This window comes from Acartia tonsa, chromosome 8 (genome assembly GCF_053477335.1).
Source record: "Acartia tonsa isolate MP-2025a chromosome 8, ASM5347733v1, whole genome shotgun sequence".
NCBI lineage: Eukaryota > Metazoa > Arthropoda > Copepoda > Calanoida > Acartiidae > Acartia > Acartia tonsa.
In genome coordinates, this window is record NC_137267.1 from 12,668,839 (window position 1) to 12,686,661 (window position 17,823).

At 31.2% G+C, this 17,823-nt stretch overlaps 2 protein-coding genes across 7 annotated transcripts in view; one reads left to right on the forward strand and one right to left on the reverse strand.

Moving 5' to 3' along the window:
- The window catches only part of barr (non-SMC condensin I complex subunit H), a 224,848-nt gene that overhangs the window by 67,624 nt on the left and 139,401 nt on the right, over nucleotides 1–17,823 (reverse strand). The window lies entirely within an intron of this gene.
- Nucleotides 500–17,823, forward strand: part of LOC145325999 (regulator of G-protein signaling 9-like) — an 84,227-nt gene continuing 66,903 nt past the window's right edge. For 2 of the 6 annotated variants that reach the window (XM_080169062.1, XM_080169067.1), the window contains exons 1-5: nucleotides 501–614; nucleotides 9,268–9,355; nucleotides 9,531–9,728; nucleotides 10,842–10,907; nucleotides 17,639–17,735. In XM_080169062.1, coding sequence (XP_080025188.1) covers nucleotides 9,627–9,728; nucleotides 10,842–10,907; nucleotides 17,639–17,735 — 265 coding nt within the window. In that variant the 5' untranslated portion in view covers nucleotides 501–614; nucleotides 9,268–9,355; nucleotides 9,531–9,626. Of the gene's footprint in view, nucleotides 615–7,568; nucleotides 7,628–9,267; nucleotides 9,376–9,530; nucleotides 9,729–10,841; nucleotides 10,908–17,638; nucleotides 17,736–17,823 lie in introns of those variants that run through there. The other 4 variants (XM_080169066.1, XM_080169064.1, XM_080169063.1 and 1 more) reach the window with 4 other exon arrangements.

A 17,823-nucleotide genomic window follows, 5' to 3' on the forward strand; every position in this document is an offset into this window, starting at 1 on the left:
GATTTATTATGTAAAACAGTCACTTATAATTACGATTCTTGTTGTTTTAGAATTAAACATAAACTACCTAATGCCATTAATATGAATATTTAAAGCCATAAAAAATTATAATTATAAAAAGTAGTAGGGCGTTTTGTCTGTCCATTAAGATAACCGATCTCAGGTTTTCCCAAAATAAATTGGGCCCTAAAGGCACAATTACTAGTAGCTTATTTAGAAATGAAAATTAAGGGAAGTAATTAATCTATAAAGATATGAAAAGTTATGTAGTTTAGTCTTTCTCTGTTTATTTTATTAAAAGTTTAAAGATATTTTTCACGAATTTCCAAGTTTAAATTTTTCAACTATTTTGTCTTTTTATTACATTAATATAGAATATACAATAAAGATATCAAGATTTATTCTTTCATATTAAGTCTTGCAAATTTTGTGATTTTAAATTTTTTTTGGCCACCCTGGTCTGTAGGTCCTTGTGTGTGGTGCTCTGTGGTGGTGTGTGGTGGTGCCAGGCTGTGTGCTCTTCACTCCTCAGTGCTGGGTGCAAGCCAGCCAACTAAGAGCCACATACACGTATGGGACACACAAAATAACACAAGTTTTTTTTTTCAACCAAGGTGAGTTTTTCAGGCATTGTTGCAGGCCTTTTCAGGCCCCAAATTGTGCAGCAATATGTGATGTTTAGGGCAGTGATCCTAGATTGTGATTTATGTCACAGTGACTTTAGTTTCATTAGTGGATACCATTTCAGTTATTTTTCTCCAACCTCTCCTATTATTCAGTGAATCAACAGAGTGCTGTGTGTGTGTGTGTGTGTGTCTTGGTTTAGAATATGGTTGCAGTGTACTTTCCCCTTCCCCCATTATATTGCCTTGCCTCACCTCGCCTCTACCACCTATCCCCCCCCCCTCACAAGTTTTATTAATTTTTAAAAGAAGGGAGACCTATGCATGATTGAATCCCTTTATTTTTTACACCATAGCATAATATGTTTTACTAGTTTTATCATGAAATACTGGCATATTTCATACATTTTCAAGTCTTAATGACAGTTTTATAAAGCCTATTAGTAATTAAGGGAAAAATATTATTATTTTATTTCTCACAAAATATAATAAAAAAAGGAAAATTTTAAGCCATTGTTTCAAAGATATTGATATGACAATAGATAAAGTTGTATAACTTTCTTAATCATATTTTGTTGGCTATATTTGAAGTCATTTAAAAACAGTGCAATCTAATTAGATGAAATCATTTTTTTTGAGAGGAGAGAGGGATTGAAAGTAGGGATTAAATAGAAAGGTTAGCTGAGGTCTCTTATTTTTAGGGATCTTAAGGGATATGACAATAAATAAATTGTTGTACATCCCCAATGATAACATACAAAATTACTCCTTTTTAAGATTAAAATTATTAGTTGAAATGTTACTGCTAGTTTTTAAAAATTTTTTAAATCAGCACCCAAAGTTTTTGGGCCAACAAATGAAAGGATTTGTTTATAAAACTTTGGGGATTAGTATAGTTTACAGTCTAATGTCCCCTCCCTCCCTGATTATTTATAATTTTGTTTGTATTAGCCACGCTGTAGCATCTAAATACACATTATAATAATGAATTTAGTATTACTTGGATCTGACACAAGAGGTGGATTCTTAAAAAACTTTTGCCTCGATAAAAATTATTTGCCTCACTAAAATTAGTGAGGCTCGCTAAAAATTTTGAGAAATAATTTTGCCTCATTATTTTAGTGAGGCAAAATGCCCAAAAGGTTTTTTAAAAATTCACCTTAGATTATCATGTACTCTAATACAGTGAAACTTGTAGCTGGCTAAAATAATGACCCCTCCTTCCAATCATGTACTCTAAAAAAGTAAAACTTGTAGCTGGCTAAAATAATGACCCCTCCTTCCAATCATGTACTCTAAAAAAGTAAAACTTGTAGCTAGCTAAAATAACGATCCCTCTTTCAAATCATGTACTCTCATAAAGTGAAACTTGTAGCTGGCTAAAATAATGACTCCCCCTCCCCATCCATTCCCTTTAACTCATCCTCTCTCCTCCTACTGGATGAACGAACTTACCAATAAATGATGTCAATGTTAGCACCCTAAAAAATCGAAGACAAATTTCCCCTGTCATAATATCCACGTATATTATATATCCATTAAAAACACTTGTCCTGTATGTAAATACAGATTAATCATTGACAAATCAATTAATTTAGATAAATAAATAATCCACACTTGTGTGCTGAGTAATGTATTTTCTAGTAAAGGATACGAATCCGATTCATTTCCGCTGAATTAAAACCGGTTCTGGGCCTGTCATACTGAAAAATCATGTTGCGTATCTTATTTCTTTTCTTTTTTTGTTTTATTTCTTGTTTATTGTTGGATTTTAAATCTTGCAAAATAAAACTTTAACAAATTAATGATCTTATTAAAGAAAATGTCATATTTATTACGATAACTGTCTAAAATTAAACTTGCACTACTTTGTTAGATTGTTGCTATGCCATGTAGTATTTTTGAACATAATTATCCTTATCTTAATAAATCTCAGATAAACTCAAGAAAACTTCAATAAGCGAATGAAAAAAAATAAATTAACATTTAAAAAAAGAATTTGCCTTACTTCTATAATATCTCAAATATATAACAACGAAGTTACAAAAATGAATTTAATATGTTATTAAAATATAAATTATTTTTAGATTAGGTATAAAATATTAAATATACACTTATATTAAATAGAAAATTTTGTTTTTAATATTCAAAATTACTTTTTTTACGCTTCTTTTATTATTTATTTAGAAAAAGTGTGGCAACTGTGTAATCTTACTAGAAACGGCTATTTAATTATGTTGATGTTTTTGCTATTTTATACCATTGTACCATCATGATTTTTTTTGGAATGGTTATTCTTAGTACGATTAGGCTTTTACGATTGGTTTAACTATGATATTATGGATATTGTCATCCTTGTTTTTTTTATTTGTAAAATATAGCTTAAGAGTAGGATAATTTTAAGTAGGGGATTGTTGGGAATTAAAAAAATTCTATAGCAATAGTAAATAAGTTTTTAGTGAAAACAAGGATGCCAACAATCTCTATGAGGAAAGTCCAATAAATCAGATCATGAGGCAACAAACATTACCAAAAAGGATGCTCGATATAGTCCATGGACATACTTATATATCTAGGCTTCATTATAGAGTACTACGCTTATAACATTATTCCTTATCGTACTAGAAATAAATTTCTTACAACTTATATTTTTTTGTCAAAATAAACAAAACATATATTTGGGTTTTTAATCAAAACTATTTACATCATACATATCTGTTACATCATGCCAGGTTTAAAGTTAATAGGACAATTTTAAACAAATTTTATATAAGAGCTAATGTAGAAATTTTGAAATAAATAGACAATTATGTCATATGTATACATATTTTCATTTTACAACACATACATTTTGACGTAATTCCTTTTTTAAAATAGCCGGAAAAAAACAGCTTCAAAGATCTCCGGTTTATGTATTGATATACATATATTATGTATATATATTTGGCAGTGGCGTGCGAAGCACTTTGTCTAGGGGGGGGGGGCATTTTAAAGATTTTGTAAAATTTTGCCCCCCCCTAAATCAAAGTGCCCCGGGGGGGCACTTTGCTTTAGGGGGGGGGGGGGCATTTTGATTATATATACTCATTTTAAATAAGGGCGTTTTAAGGGGTGGGATTACTTGTTTATGGGCCTCCTAGTCCTTATCCCTTCTTCCTCATCCCTATTTCCCATTTATATCCTCCACCTCTCCCCCCCCCCATCTCTTCTCCCCCATCCCTTCTCCCCACCCTGCAATGACCGAAGGGAAGGGAGCTAGAAAGCATCTTCGAAAAAATAGTACAGAAGATAAATTCACCTTTCCCCCCCCCCCCCCCTCCACCACAAAACATTTTTAATGGGTGGAAGGGGATGTTATAAAATCTCAGCAGGAAGGATGAATAACCCCATTAAAAAAATTGGGGGGGGGGGAGATAAAAACAATCATTTTGGAAATAATTTACCAAAAATTAACCTAATATGAAAAAATGATATTAAATATTTCTTTATTGTTTGACAACATCTTTAAGTAGCAAAGCACAAAAAATCATTAATAAGAATACAGACAAGTAGATTTAAAGAGCATCTGTTGAAATAAATATATATTTTAGGTAGAAAAAGTCATAAATCCTTTTTCCTGTATGTTGTGTGATGACAGTCAAAGTAAATTACATACTTGATGCTCGAAACAGCGAGAAATTTTATTTTTTTTAATATTATAATCCACAAAAAAATTTATCGTACCATGAAAACCAAAGATATAATGAACTGTGTAAAAAGTAAAAAAAAATTACTTTCATTGTGATAAAAAGCAGAAACCATTTGGAAGGGCGCGAAGCGCAAATTTTTTAATTCAAATATGCAGGGAGGGAGGGGTTTTTGGGCTATTTATTACACTAGTCCCCAATATTTCATAGCAGAAACCATTTGGCAGGGCGCGAAGCGCAAATTTTTTTCTTCAAATATGCAGGGAGGGAGGGGTTTTTGGGCTATTTATTAAACTAGTCCCAAATATTTTATAGCAGAAACCATTTGGAAGGGCACGAAGCGCAAATTTTTTTCTTCAAATATGCAGGGAGGGAGGATTTATTACACTAGTCCCCAATATTTCATAGCAGAAACCATTTGGAAGGGCGCAAAGCGCAAATTTTTTTCTTCAAATATGCAGGGAGGGAGGGGTTTTTGGGAAATTTATTACACTAGTCCACAATATTTCATAGCAGAAACCATTTGGAAGGGCGCGAAGCGCAAATTTTTCTCTTCAAATATGCAGGGAGGGAGGGGTTTTTGGGCTATTTATTACACTAGTCCCCAATATTTCACATAAAATTTTCTTATTCGTTGGCTCAACAACTTTGGGGACTTTAATGGAATTTTGATTGGTTGGTTAATTAAGTCGAGTTTCCATACATTTCATCCACTAATTGTAATCTATATAAGGGGTAATTTTGTGTATCATCATTGGGGATGTACAAAATTTCTTTGGTAAAAAGTTTATAGTATACAAAATAAAATACTTCCTATAACCTGGTTTGTTATGTTCAGTGAAAAAAGATTATAACCTAATTTCTACACTAATTAAAAAATTTGGTAAGGTTAAATGAATAGTAACTGTCTGTTTGGCGCGAAGCGCCAAAATTTTTTTTGTGGAGTATTTCTTGATCTTTTTTTTGGAAACTGGGATAGTTTTGCTTTTTGTAGGGTAGGGGGCAAAAAGGGGCATTTTTGTTGACCAGGGGGGGGCAAAATGGGGCATTTTTTAACATTTAGGGGGGGGGCAGGGGGGGGCGTTTTGGTCGCTAGGGGGGGGCGATTGCCCCAAATGCCCCCTTCGGTTCGCACGCCACTGATATTTGGTTTTCACAGATTTAAAGGTTGTTGGATGTACTGGGGGGAGGGGGGAGGGTGAGAGAAAGGTAAATTGAGGAAAGGAAGATTAATAAAAAAAGAGAGTGGGAGAGAGGAAGGTAGATTAGTAAGAGAGAGAGAGGGACGAGGGCGGGGGGTGGGGGGAGGACCTCCTTTTTCTCTTTGCTAAGAGACAAATATTGAGTATCAAATCAAAAGCTTTTATAACATCCAAATATTTATTTCTTGTTTATTGATTATTTTACAAGCTAATTTACAATCGTCTGTCTGTAGTATTCACATTTATGATTAATTTGTTTTCTCGTATTCATTCGAATCCGGTGGATAGGAACTAGTTCTAACTTCTCATCCATACGAAAAAACTATGTCTAGCATCTTAAAAAATCCAGCTTTCTACGAATATAAAAATGTACAATCAAAAGATTAAAACCAGTTTTTTAGTTCTATTATGATTCTTATTAGCGCAGCTACCTTATAATTTAAATATAGTCTTTACGTCTCCCTGTTTGTTCAATTGATGCTACACTCACATAGAGTATAATTGACTTAGTTTAGGAATATTTCATAATGCCACATACAAAAGAATATGCAAGTAATATTTGTATAGAGTTGTAGGGGGCATTAGACTGTAAATAACGATGGTGGTACCCAAAGTTTTATAACCACATAGTCTTTTTATTTGGCTTAAAAACTTTGGGTTCTTTTATTAAATCTTGAACAGTTGTATCAAAATAGCAATGTCCAAACCTTTACCATAATTTTAATTTACATTAGGGGTAATTTTGTTTATCATCATTGGGAATCTATTTCAATTTATCTTCTATTGTTTTATCCCGAAAATTTCCTGCATATTTAATTTAATTTCTGTTGAATTTTGTTAGCTCAATAATGCTGTGCTATTCATAGACGTCCAAGGGGGGGTAAATTTTTTTTTGGGGGGGGGGGTAAACTAAATTTACCCCTGCCAACAGATTTCAGGGGGCCCTGCCATCAGATTTCAGGGGGGGGGGGGTAATTACCCCCCCCCATGCAAATTTTACCCCCGGGGTTAAAATTTTGGGGGGAATAAAAAAATTTGCCATTTTACCCCCCAAAAATTTTTTTATCCCCCCCCCCCAAAAAAAAAGCTTGGACGTCTATGGTGCTATTTTTGGGTATAATTGTGCTTTTAAAAAAAATTAAAGTAAACTAAATGAAACATACCAAATTTTTTTCTCAATTCTATTTATAAAATGTTCTTTTTACCATAATTTCCAAAGGTTTACGCATTAAATAAAGCTACTAGAATAATAATAAAATAAGTTTAATTAAGGCTCAAATAACCAAACGGCCAGACAAAAGAATATTTTCAAATGTAGAGTAGCACAGCGCATTTAATATTCAACATTATTTAGAAGTCCCAACGAAAATTCCTTATAGATCTATTCCAAAATTACTAGAATACAGGATACATTTTGAGACTTGATTATTGAGGAATTTTACTTATAAAATAATGCCCAATTCTACTAGGAATCAATATTTAAAAAATTAAGCGAATAAGATAATTATGCCCAACAAAAAAAAATAATTTAAATAAAGATCTAACTACGGATTTTCTCAATGATTATAGAATTTGCTACGTTTTCCCCTAAAGTTTAAAATCTATAGGATAATTCTAACATGTAAAAATTAACTTAATAACCTAACATCTATTTTCTGTAACTTTTTTGCACAATCAATGATAAGAAACTTTTCCACTTTAAAAACTTTCTTTCTAGCTTTGTAATGATTTTATGTAATATAATATATCAAACCAACAAAAATATATACTAAAAATAAAAAAGATAAAATTATAGGTTTTACATAGAATGTTCAAAATTATCAATAACAAGAACGATAATGTAGTTTTTAAAAAATCACTATAAGTTTCAATATGATAAATTATATTTAGTCACTTTTAATTATAAATCAAAACATTAATTTGAAACGAAAATGATTAATTCTTAAAGGTAAAACTGTTTTAAAAAGAACATTGGCTTTTGAAAACCAATCCCCAAACCCCTCCAAACTTTTTTCGATGATTAATTTGGAAAATAAAACTTTTTGATGTTAACAATTTTAGAAATATGTGAAGTTTTGCAGAAAATGGCTGGTCAAAGGCCTTAGTTAAGTCAAAGGTACATAAAATATGAAATTAGAACAAAATACATTTATTTAAGTTGATATACTAAATTTTCTCTAAATTAGTGTCTTATTCAGGGGAATCATATTTTTTAAAAATTTCTCGTACTGTTTGTATTTTGACTCCGCTGAATAGAATTTGGTCTCCTTTGCCGTGTAGCTTCTTATAGGTCTAGGGAAGGTTTATAACTATTTTAGGGATGGGGTATGTCCACACTTCAAAGAGGATAATTGTATATGAGAGGGAAATGATATCGGAAACTTCTCGCACACAATTGTTTCTTCCTTATGTAAATACTATTCAATATTTATAAACATGAGTCACTTCTGTAGATTTTAAAACTTTATAAATAGTCTATTGTCTAAATATTTTGCTTATATCCCTATTAGCGCATAACAATATCATATTTTGTCATTTATTGACAATTGATCAAATCAATATTAAAGTGTCAATAAACAAGAAATTCCTCTATTTGTACTGTTTAATACATAACTGAATTACATTTACTGAATATGCTAAAAGCAAGGAATGCTACCCTGACAATATATTCATGTAAAGGTTAATATATTTATTGGTTTAGACATAAAGGCTATTTTCCACCTCTATTGTTCTATATAAATGTATATATAGAAAAAGAAATAATATAATACTATTTTTATTCTTATTTTTATAAAAAAAAAACAAGGATGACAACATCCAACATAATATAAATGTAGAAAGGCCTTCTGTAGAAATGTAGGCTGCATAACTTCCAATAAACAAAATTATTGGTGGAAAACTTTAAACACTGCTATATTGTTCTACCTTACAAATTGTTTCCAAAAATTCTCAACAGCTTTTTAAGTCAACGAATGAGAAAACGTGATTTTAAACTTTGGGGTCCAGTACAATTTACAGTGGAATGTCGCTTCCCTTCCTTCCTGGATATTTACTGATATTGACATTCTCTAGTAGTTTATGTAATTTACAAGTAAATTAGTTTTCCAGTTAATTTTGTAGGAGGTTATTTCAGGGAGGGAGGGGACATTGGACTCTTAATTATTCTGGTACCCAAAGTGGGTACTTTAATTAAAGCTTGATGGGTTGGTTCAAACTAGAAGTGTCCTAACTTTTCAATTAATAATTTTAATAATAACATTCGATATACTTCAAAAAAAAGCAAACAAAAAAGTTTCTTTGAAGTATTGTACTATTATAAAAATTATTTATAAAACACAACATAAAAAAATTTATTTTGAATATTTATTTTGGAAGGAAAGCATAAAAGAACCAAATAAGAATTTATAATTGTAATTCCTTTTTAAAAATAAAGGTTAAAAAGAGACTATTAGACTATTATTTGAAATTAAATGAAAATAAAGTGGGGTTAGTTTTTTTAGGTCCGGAAGGTTAGGTTATATTGTGTACAGAGCAGCCCTGCAGAGGTTAGTGATAGGGAGAGAAGGGGGGGGGGGAGGACCCACATTCATGCTCAATTCATTTGAAAATATGGGGAGTGAGGCGGGGTTTAATTGCTCGAAAGCCACTTAATAATTTTAGTTATCTATATTTTTTTGTATTAAGTGCAATGAAAAAATCCCCAAAAGTCAAAAAAAAAAATCCATGAAAACTTTGAACAAGAATGTGTTATTTTAGTTGGGCGGCGCATCACAAGCTGGATATTGGGAGCTCGAGCCAGGACGCAATATTCAACACTCATAATGGACAACACGTAGCCATTCAGGTACACAGATAGACAGATAGGTAAATATTAAATACATAGATAGACAGATCAATATTACTCTTCGAAGGACAGACAGACAGACAAAATTAATTATACAGTAGCTTAACTAAAAAAAACTGTAGTGACATGAACAATTAAAGGCTTTATGTATTAAAAAATATTTTCTTTTTTTCAGGGGTGACTCTACCCTACTTCGGGGCCGGGGCGGGGGGAAGTTGATGCCCCCCACCCAGCCCCCCTCTGGCCTGGCCGGGGTCGGCCCGCCCCCCTGATGAGTGAGTGGCCTTTCCAGGGAGGGGAGGAGGGGGGTGGGGCCGGGGGGGTGGGGCAAAAGCTAACTCTGCCCCTCCAGCCAATCCATCGTACCCTCCAGGTAATAGTTTTGTTCTTGTTTATAGCGCAGCTACTCTATAATTCGAATTGTGTGAAATCTGTAAGTCTTCAAACCTACCTTCAAACAAAGAATTATAGGTTGAAATGTTTGGGCACTAAAGTGTTTATAAAAAACTTTGAATATCAGTGTGATTTACAATCCAAAGTCCATTCCCTCCCTGTATTTTAAAAAGCACATAGAAGTATATATACAATATACATATACCAATTTATGTATGTAGAAGGAACTAAACTTTCTATAAACAAATAAATCTTCTTATATTGTGCTAAAGCAGGAATCTTGAGGAATAAGACAATGGATGATAATTTGATGTACATACCTAATAATAATACACAAACTTTTACCTTCTGTAGATCACATTTATTGGTTGAAACATTTGGACACTCAACTTAATGAACCCACTATTCAAAATACAATAAAAGTGCACCAAGTTTGTAAGCCAACGAATAAGAACATGCTGCTATAAAACATTGAAAACTAGTGTAATAAACAGCCCAATGTCTCATCCCTCCCTGGTACTAAAGTCAGTCTAGATGTTCAATCAAACTTTAAAGATTAGAAATAGATAAACCTATATACCATTTCCTATTCTCTGAACTATTATTGGGTTTATACACATCTTTTACCTTTTTTCTTTTATTTCAAAATTGGAAAAAAGAATTTTCAAATATTTTCACATTTTTGTTATTTGTTGAATTAATGAAGACTACAACGTTAAATTATTCTATGTATAGAATCGAGGCTTTATGTATGTCCGTTAATATCTCGACAACCACTAAACCAATCAAGCTATCCATTTTAGGGAAGCTTTATGTAAGGTTTGTCTGAGGTTCAGATTTTGATAACTACTGAATCTATTGAGTTCATCATTTTGTGGAAGCTTTACTAAGGTCTCTGAATAGTTTTAGGCTATTCAATGTTAAGATTTAAATCGTGGAATTGTTTTGACATTGTTTTGTTTTCCGTACTGTTTCTTCTACTAATGGAGGAACGAAATGACCTTTATATGAGTTCCATTTTAGCAACATAGATTGACGACAAATTCTCCCCGTCAAATTATACATGGATTAATATTGTAATATTTGTTTGCAGGTTGAAAACCAACTAACCAGCTTTTCACAACAACAGAAACCACTCAGACCAGCTGTATTCTCCAAGGTATATCTATCTATATAATTATCTATCTATCTATCTATTCATTTCTATTTATCTATCTATTTATCTTACTATTATATATTTATGAATTATAGTTCCAAATTATATAATCTTATATTTATATACATCTATAAAATCTATCTATTATATTTTGTTCTTTGGTCTTATTGACGGTCTCTCTTTATCTTTTAATTTATTTATTTTATATGATGTAAATACAAACATTAATCCCAAGAACGTTTTTAGATTATTTTAAAAGTATATATATATATAGGCATTGTATTTTTATATAGTGTACATTGAAACATTTGTTTTTCTAAAACATAAGATATTTACCTAAAATTAAAACTCTCTAAATATTTTCCAAACATTGCTTCTAGTCATGAAATCTTAACAAATTTACACCATACTTTTATTTCTTCACAATTTTTATACTTTACTGTACAGTGGAGCAGCTATGGTATAACTAGTTACTATTTTCAGTTATTTAGGAACAATACCTATTTTAAAATTAGTCCATAGTACAGTGATATTAGTCTGGCATTAGGAACAATACCTATTTAAAAATTAGTCCATAGTACAGTGATATTAGTCTGGCATCTAAATGGATAAGTAAATGGCCGATAAATTGATGTACTGTACATTCCCAATGGTGATACACAAAATTAGTGTTGAAACGTTTGGACATCAAATTAGTTCACTAACTAATCCAAATTCAATAAAAGTTCCCAAAGTTATTAAGAAACCGTTATTGTAAAACTTTTGGGACTAGTGTAATAAACAGCCATTGTCCCCTCTCTCTCTTTCTGGATATGTTTAGTCTTAACAACTGTAAAACTACATTTTGCTCTTTCTTTGTAAGTGTAATACTTTATTGCTTCTTTGTCTACAATTAAAGAAGTTATAAAAATATATAAAAAATCAAATTTTAATTCATAAAAAATGTTGAAAGTTTTTCAAAATATCTGAGATCTAAGTCTGGGAGAAAAAGTATGAATGATTGGTTGTTTTGATGTAGAGGAAAAATTCAATTTGATTTATCTACAAGATATTTCATACAAGCAGTGGGAAAGGAGCTTCAACTTTGTGTTATTGAAGCTTTAAGTCAATTATTAAGTTTATTTTAGCTTGTTGGTTTTTCAAAAGTCAAAAGTTTTCATAAAAATTTATCTTGTATTTTATAAATCAACTTGGTATATGAAGTAAACAATTGTATGTTTTTCCATTTCTTTGAGGGGGGGGGGGGTAGTATCCCCAAATTTGGTAGAACTACCTGGTTCCAGCAGTTAGCTAGATCTTAAGCTTCATCTTGGCAACCATGACATTATAAATTATTGACTGCTAAATGTTTAAAATTAATTGGCCAAGTTTTTTTATTGCGTAAATAGATCTACTAGATAGATATTTGATGTTGCACATCCTTTGATATTTGATCTACTAGATAGATATTTGATGTTGCACATCCCTTGATATTAGATCTACTAGATAGATATTTGATGTTGCACATCCTTTGATATTTGATCTACTAGATAGATATTTGATGTTGCACATCCCTTGATATTAGATCTACTAGATAGATATTTGATGTTGCACATCCCTTGATATTAGATCTACTAGATAGATATTTAATGTTGCACATCCCTTGATATTAGATCTACTAGATAGATATTTGATGTTGCACATCCCTTGATATTAGATCTACTAGATAGATATTTGATGTTGCACATCCTTTGATATTTGATCTACTAGATAGATATTTGATGATGAGAAATAATTTGTAAAGCGCCAAGAACTGCAAATAATTTTCAATGTAGCTTCATACTATCCAACCAAAAATTTCATTTAGATAAAATGATAATTTGACTAAGAATGTGTTGTTAATTCAAATCTCAATTTGTAGAATCAAATTTTCTTGTACTGTTATTTTTAACTATGTTTAAAATTCAACCATATTTTTTACAACATTGTATATATTGTTCTTTTTTCCTAATGTACTAAAGAAATATATTCGTTAATTCTGCAGGAAAACTACTTTGTAAAACTTGGAAGGAAAAAAAGTGCAAAGTGCAATGTTATAGACAAATTAACTAGAAAAGTGCACAACCATTGCAAACTTTTTAGCAGGCAATTTATTGTGCTGTCTATTATGACAAAATTACCACTAAATTTGTAGTTTAGGTTCATTATGATAAGGAAATGAAAATGGTTTGCAGTTGCTGCTTATGCTGAGATGCAAATTTATATCAGAAAGACTTTTATTTGTGCATTATAGTAACTATATTGTTTTCGTTCTATTAAAACTTAATTAAGACTGTTTGAACCCTTTGATTAGGGCATTAAGGACCCTAACTACTGTTTGGGATACTTGACTTAACTATTATAAGATTTAACTAATCTGTAAAGTCCAGTTCTAGGTACAATTCTAGCTACAACCCAAAATTTTCAGAAAAGTTAAGTTTTTGTCCAGGGCATGTTTGAGCAGTTTATTACACTAGTCCTCAAAGTTTTTAATAACGCTTACTTATTCGTTGGCTTTACATTTTTGGGGACTCTGATTGGTTGGTTTAATAAACGGTATTTAAACGTTCCAACCACTTATTTTACGCAACAGAAGGGATGATTTTATGTATCATTATTGTTGATGTACACCAATTTATTAGCCATTGTCTTATCCCTTTAAATACCTGACGTTTTAGGCTTTTTATTCATGATGGAGAGGAGGGGGCGGGTACGTCATTTCCCTTCGAGAAGTTACCCCTTATAAAAAATCTTTCCAATAAGTGAGCTTTTTATTTGAGAAGGAAAGACAGAGATTACTTATAGAGTAGCTTCACACAGTAATCTAAAAACCAGACACAGTATAAAAAAGTATTTGAATATTAAAACAACCAATATTTGATGACCTAACCACGGGCAGTTTAATATTTGAATGACAGAATAACTTGAGAAAAAATGTTAGAAGCATCATCTGTGATATATTAGAGTAAAAGGGAGAAAGGGTTAAATAACTGTATCTCTCCATCGCAGTGTCCTTGTGCTGACTCTCAATTGGGCCATTGAAAATCAACCAATGGTGTCGGTTATCTTAACACAGCCTAGTAGCAGGCAACAATTTGGTAGCAGACAAAAAAGGTCATTGAAAAAGGGAGGGAGGTAGTTATCTGTATATATGCTATAGATCTGTTGGTGATATTAACTAATTCCAACGTGAAATATGGAAAGCAAAGATTAAAGAAAGTCAAGAGAGAATGAGGGGAATTATATCTTCACAATATTAATTTACAATGTGAATACAAAATAGAATATACATTTTCCAGTAGAACTTTGAAATCAATGAATATCCGCTGAATTAGAATCAGCTCTCAGCCATACTGAAGTATTCAATTTTAAATTTACTATCCGCGGAAAGATGTCTTAAATACTAAGCGATAAATAACTATTTTAATCAGGGGCGTCCAAGCTTTATTCCATAGAGGCATTTTTTTTTATCTGGGGGGGGGGGGGGTAAAAATTGAAAACCCAAAATTTTGGGGGTGCCTATAGCACCCCCCAATTCATTTGGGGGGGGGGGATCACCCCTTTACTACCCCCCTTGGACGTCTATGATTTTAATATAGACATAGACTTATAAGGGTGGTGGTAAAGGGGTGTTTGTTTACCCTCCTTTAAACAAATAAAAAAAACCTCCTTTTACCCCCTCAAAAAAATCTTGGACGTCCCTGAAGTTACATACATAACGATTTTCGTTATATTTAAAAATTAAAATTCTATGTAGATTTTGTTTTAATTTCTCCAATTTTAAAGAAATGTTTTTGTAAATAAACACCTTATTTCTCTGAAGAGTAATTTTAAAAGAGAGGGCTGAAGATATGGAAAAAATGAGAGAAAAAAGAAAAGAAAAAAGAGACTTTCTTTTAACCAACTCAGCCTTCTTTCTCCCAATCTCTGACTCTTTCTTTCTATGCCTCTGACTCTCTCTCTCTCCCTCTCTTTATGTCTATCACTCTCTCCCTCTGTGTGTGTGTGTGTGTCTCTCTCTCTTCCTCTCTCTGTCTTCTGGGAATAGAAAGTATAAGATCTTGGCATATTTTGGAAATACAACAAAATATTAAAATTAGCAAATAAACACATAATATATATTCATAGAAAACTGAATAGAATACCATACGATACATGATTTTTCAGTATGACTAAGAACCGGTTCCAATCTACCGGATATTATTCGGTTTCGAAGCAATACTGGAAAATCTATTAAAAGTTTTGATAAAAATATCCTAAATTATTTTGGTTGTTGTGGGGGTGAAATTGTTTGTAAAATTATTCATGATGTAGAAACTTGTTACAAATTTTAGCCTGACCTAAATTATACAAGGAAAATTGTATCCATTATTAACATTGTCCTTTAAAGTGGTAAGTTTTTTGCTTGTTCGTTAAGATCTTGTTAACCACTTAAATGAAAAAAAGGTTTCTGTCAATTTTATTTCTAATTTACAGTCTCGCGGTCGGTTTTAGGCTATTTTTGTATAGCTTTAGTTGGCTTTATAAAAACTTGAAAAACTATTTTAATTAAATGACACATATGTATTATTAATTATAAAAAAGAATAGTTTTCACATAAAATTGAAATATTTACACTAAATTAGTTGAAAATAAGTAGAAAAGCAATTACACTGACCAATTGAAATATTAATTATTTATTGGTTTTTCTTGTAATTATTTTAGGAGCGGTACAAAGTGTCTTAAAAAACCAGCCATGTGACGTCATTAAATGAGGGATTATCCATATCTTTTTTAGGGGTTTCTTTCAAACTTCTCCTCTCATCTCCCTTAATTTTATGACGTCACATGGGTTATTTTTGAAACACTTTGTCCCTCTACTTATTTTATTAATAGAAAACCTAATTCCAAACAATTAAAGAATATGTTTCCTCATATGCAGTTCTTTATTCAAATATTTGATATTATAAGCAGCTTTCCGTGGATATGAAAATGTACAGTTATAAGATTAAAACCAGGTTATTTTAGCCCCGAGATGCCAAAGACACGGATAAAAATGGTTTTGATCGTATGTTTGTACATTTTTATTTTCGTAGAAAACTGGATATTATACGATGCTTTACATAAGTTTTCAGTATGGCTGAAAACCGGTTCTAATCCACCGGATATTAATAGGTTTCGAAGCGATACTTGAAAATAATCTTGTTGTATATTGTATTTCAATTGTATGGAATGAAACATGAATTAGAGTCAGACTAGAAAATTTTCTAGACCTGCTTTAAACATAAATACTGACATTGTACAAAAAAAAACTTCAAAGTAGTACAATAATTTAATATGAAAAAGGAAATGATTTTTCTTTTAATTTTGTTAGAGTATACCCCCCTAAACCTCGATTTCGGCTTAAAGAGGTGTAAAATTTTTCGGATGCGCTTCGCGAATTTGCCTTGTGTTGACTTACCCCACATTTTCCGCCCGCCTATAATTGAATCTGAGGCGCTTTATTGTATTATTCATAAATGTACTTTTATTAGGAAAAATCTTATTGTCTGCGTTTTTTTCGGTCTATTCATGACATTTAAAAAGAAAAGGAGGTTAAAAAAAATAATCGATAAAGGTAAAACAAGGATGGCAACATCCACAAAAGCTAAGCTCAGAAACGGTAGGACAAACGAACATCAACACTTAGAGAGTGTCAGAAATGAAATAAGCAGATTATAAATATAAATTGAAACAAAATTAAAATTTTTTTTAGAAATGCTTTATTACAGGATACTGTTGAAGGCCATGCTTACATTTTTAGTACTTGATTATAGATAAAATTAACTAAAATTAACGAAAAGAGCTAAACGAAACGTACGAACAGACGTACGGACGGACGGAGCTAACCTAATTGTAGAAAAGCTTCTCTTTTAAAAACATAGATATTACGTTCACTTTTGTCAATGATTAATATTGCTTAGTGTCTAATTTAATTTAGTTTTAATTTAAAAGCCAAACTAATTATTTTGGTTCCATTATATTGACAAAAGTTTTAAGTACAAAAAGCACAATAAAAATACATTGGTTAATAAACATTAAGACTATTTTAATAAACCATTTTTTATTAAAATAGCTTTGTTGATTTTAAAAATAAATTTATAATTAAAAATGTCTTGTATATTTTTATTTGTATAAATATATCTATAATTATTATTTAATTTTGTATTTGTCTTTGTCTTATTACTATCTAACTACCTATCTACCCATATATCTAAATAATAAATATAAAAAGTTTAGATGACCAATTACTTAATCTGACCAAAAGGCACGCAATAAGAGAAAAAAACCCGACCCCATTATTGGTTTTATAATAAGTGTACACAACAACAAATTCTACAATATATACAACAATTAAAAAGGAATTTCTAGATGACGTAGATTTTGCTTATTTGCATTCACATAACAATAACATTTTCTTATTCGTTGGCTCAACAACTTGGTGACTTTTTATAGAATTTTGATTTATTTAGTTGTAAACTACAGAAGGGGTAATTTTGTGTATAACATTTGGGATGTACATCAATTTATCGGTCATTGTCTTATCCCTTTAGATTCCTGATGTATGTATCGATTTTGGTTGTATTTTTTATGGTTTACAGCCCTTATTTCTAAATGTATCATCAAAAGTAGCATATGTCCTTGTTCTCTATACATTTCCACACAAGAATATATAAAAATGTTTGTATCTATTTTAGCTGGAGCACCTTGTCCGAGAGATGCAGGATGCCCAGCATGGGGTGCCAGTCAGGTCACAAAAGCTTTTCCTCACTTCAATTCCTGCTGCCTTTATGGGTAAGTCACATTCTTGTTCTTTTTATATAAACAATAATGAAGCTCTTTCTAGTGCCTATAAAAAATGACGTCATACAATAAAAATGAC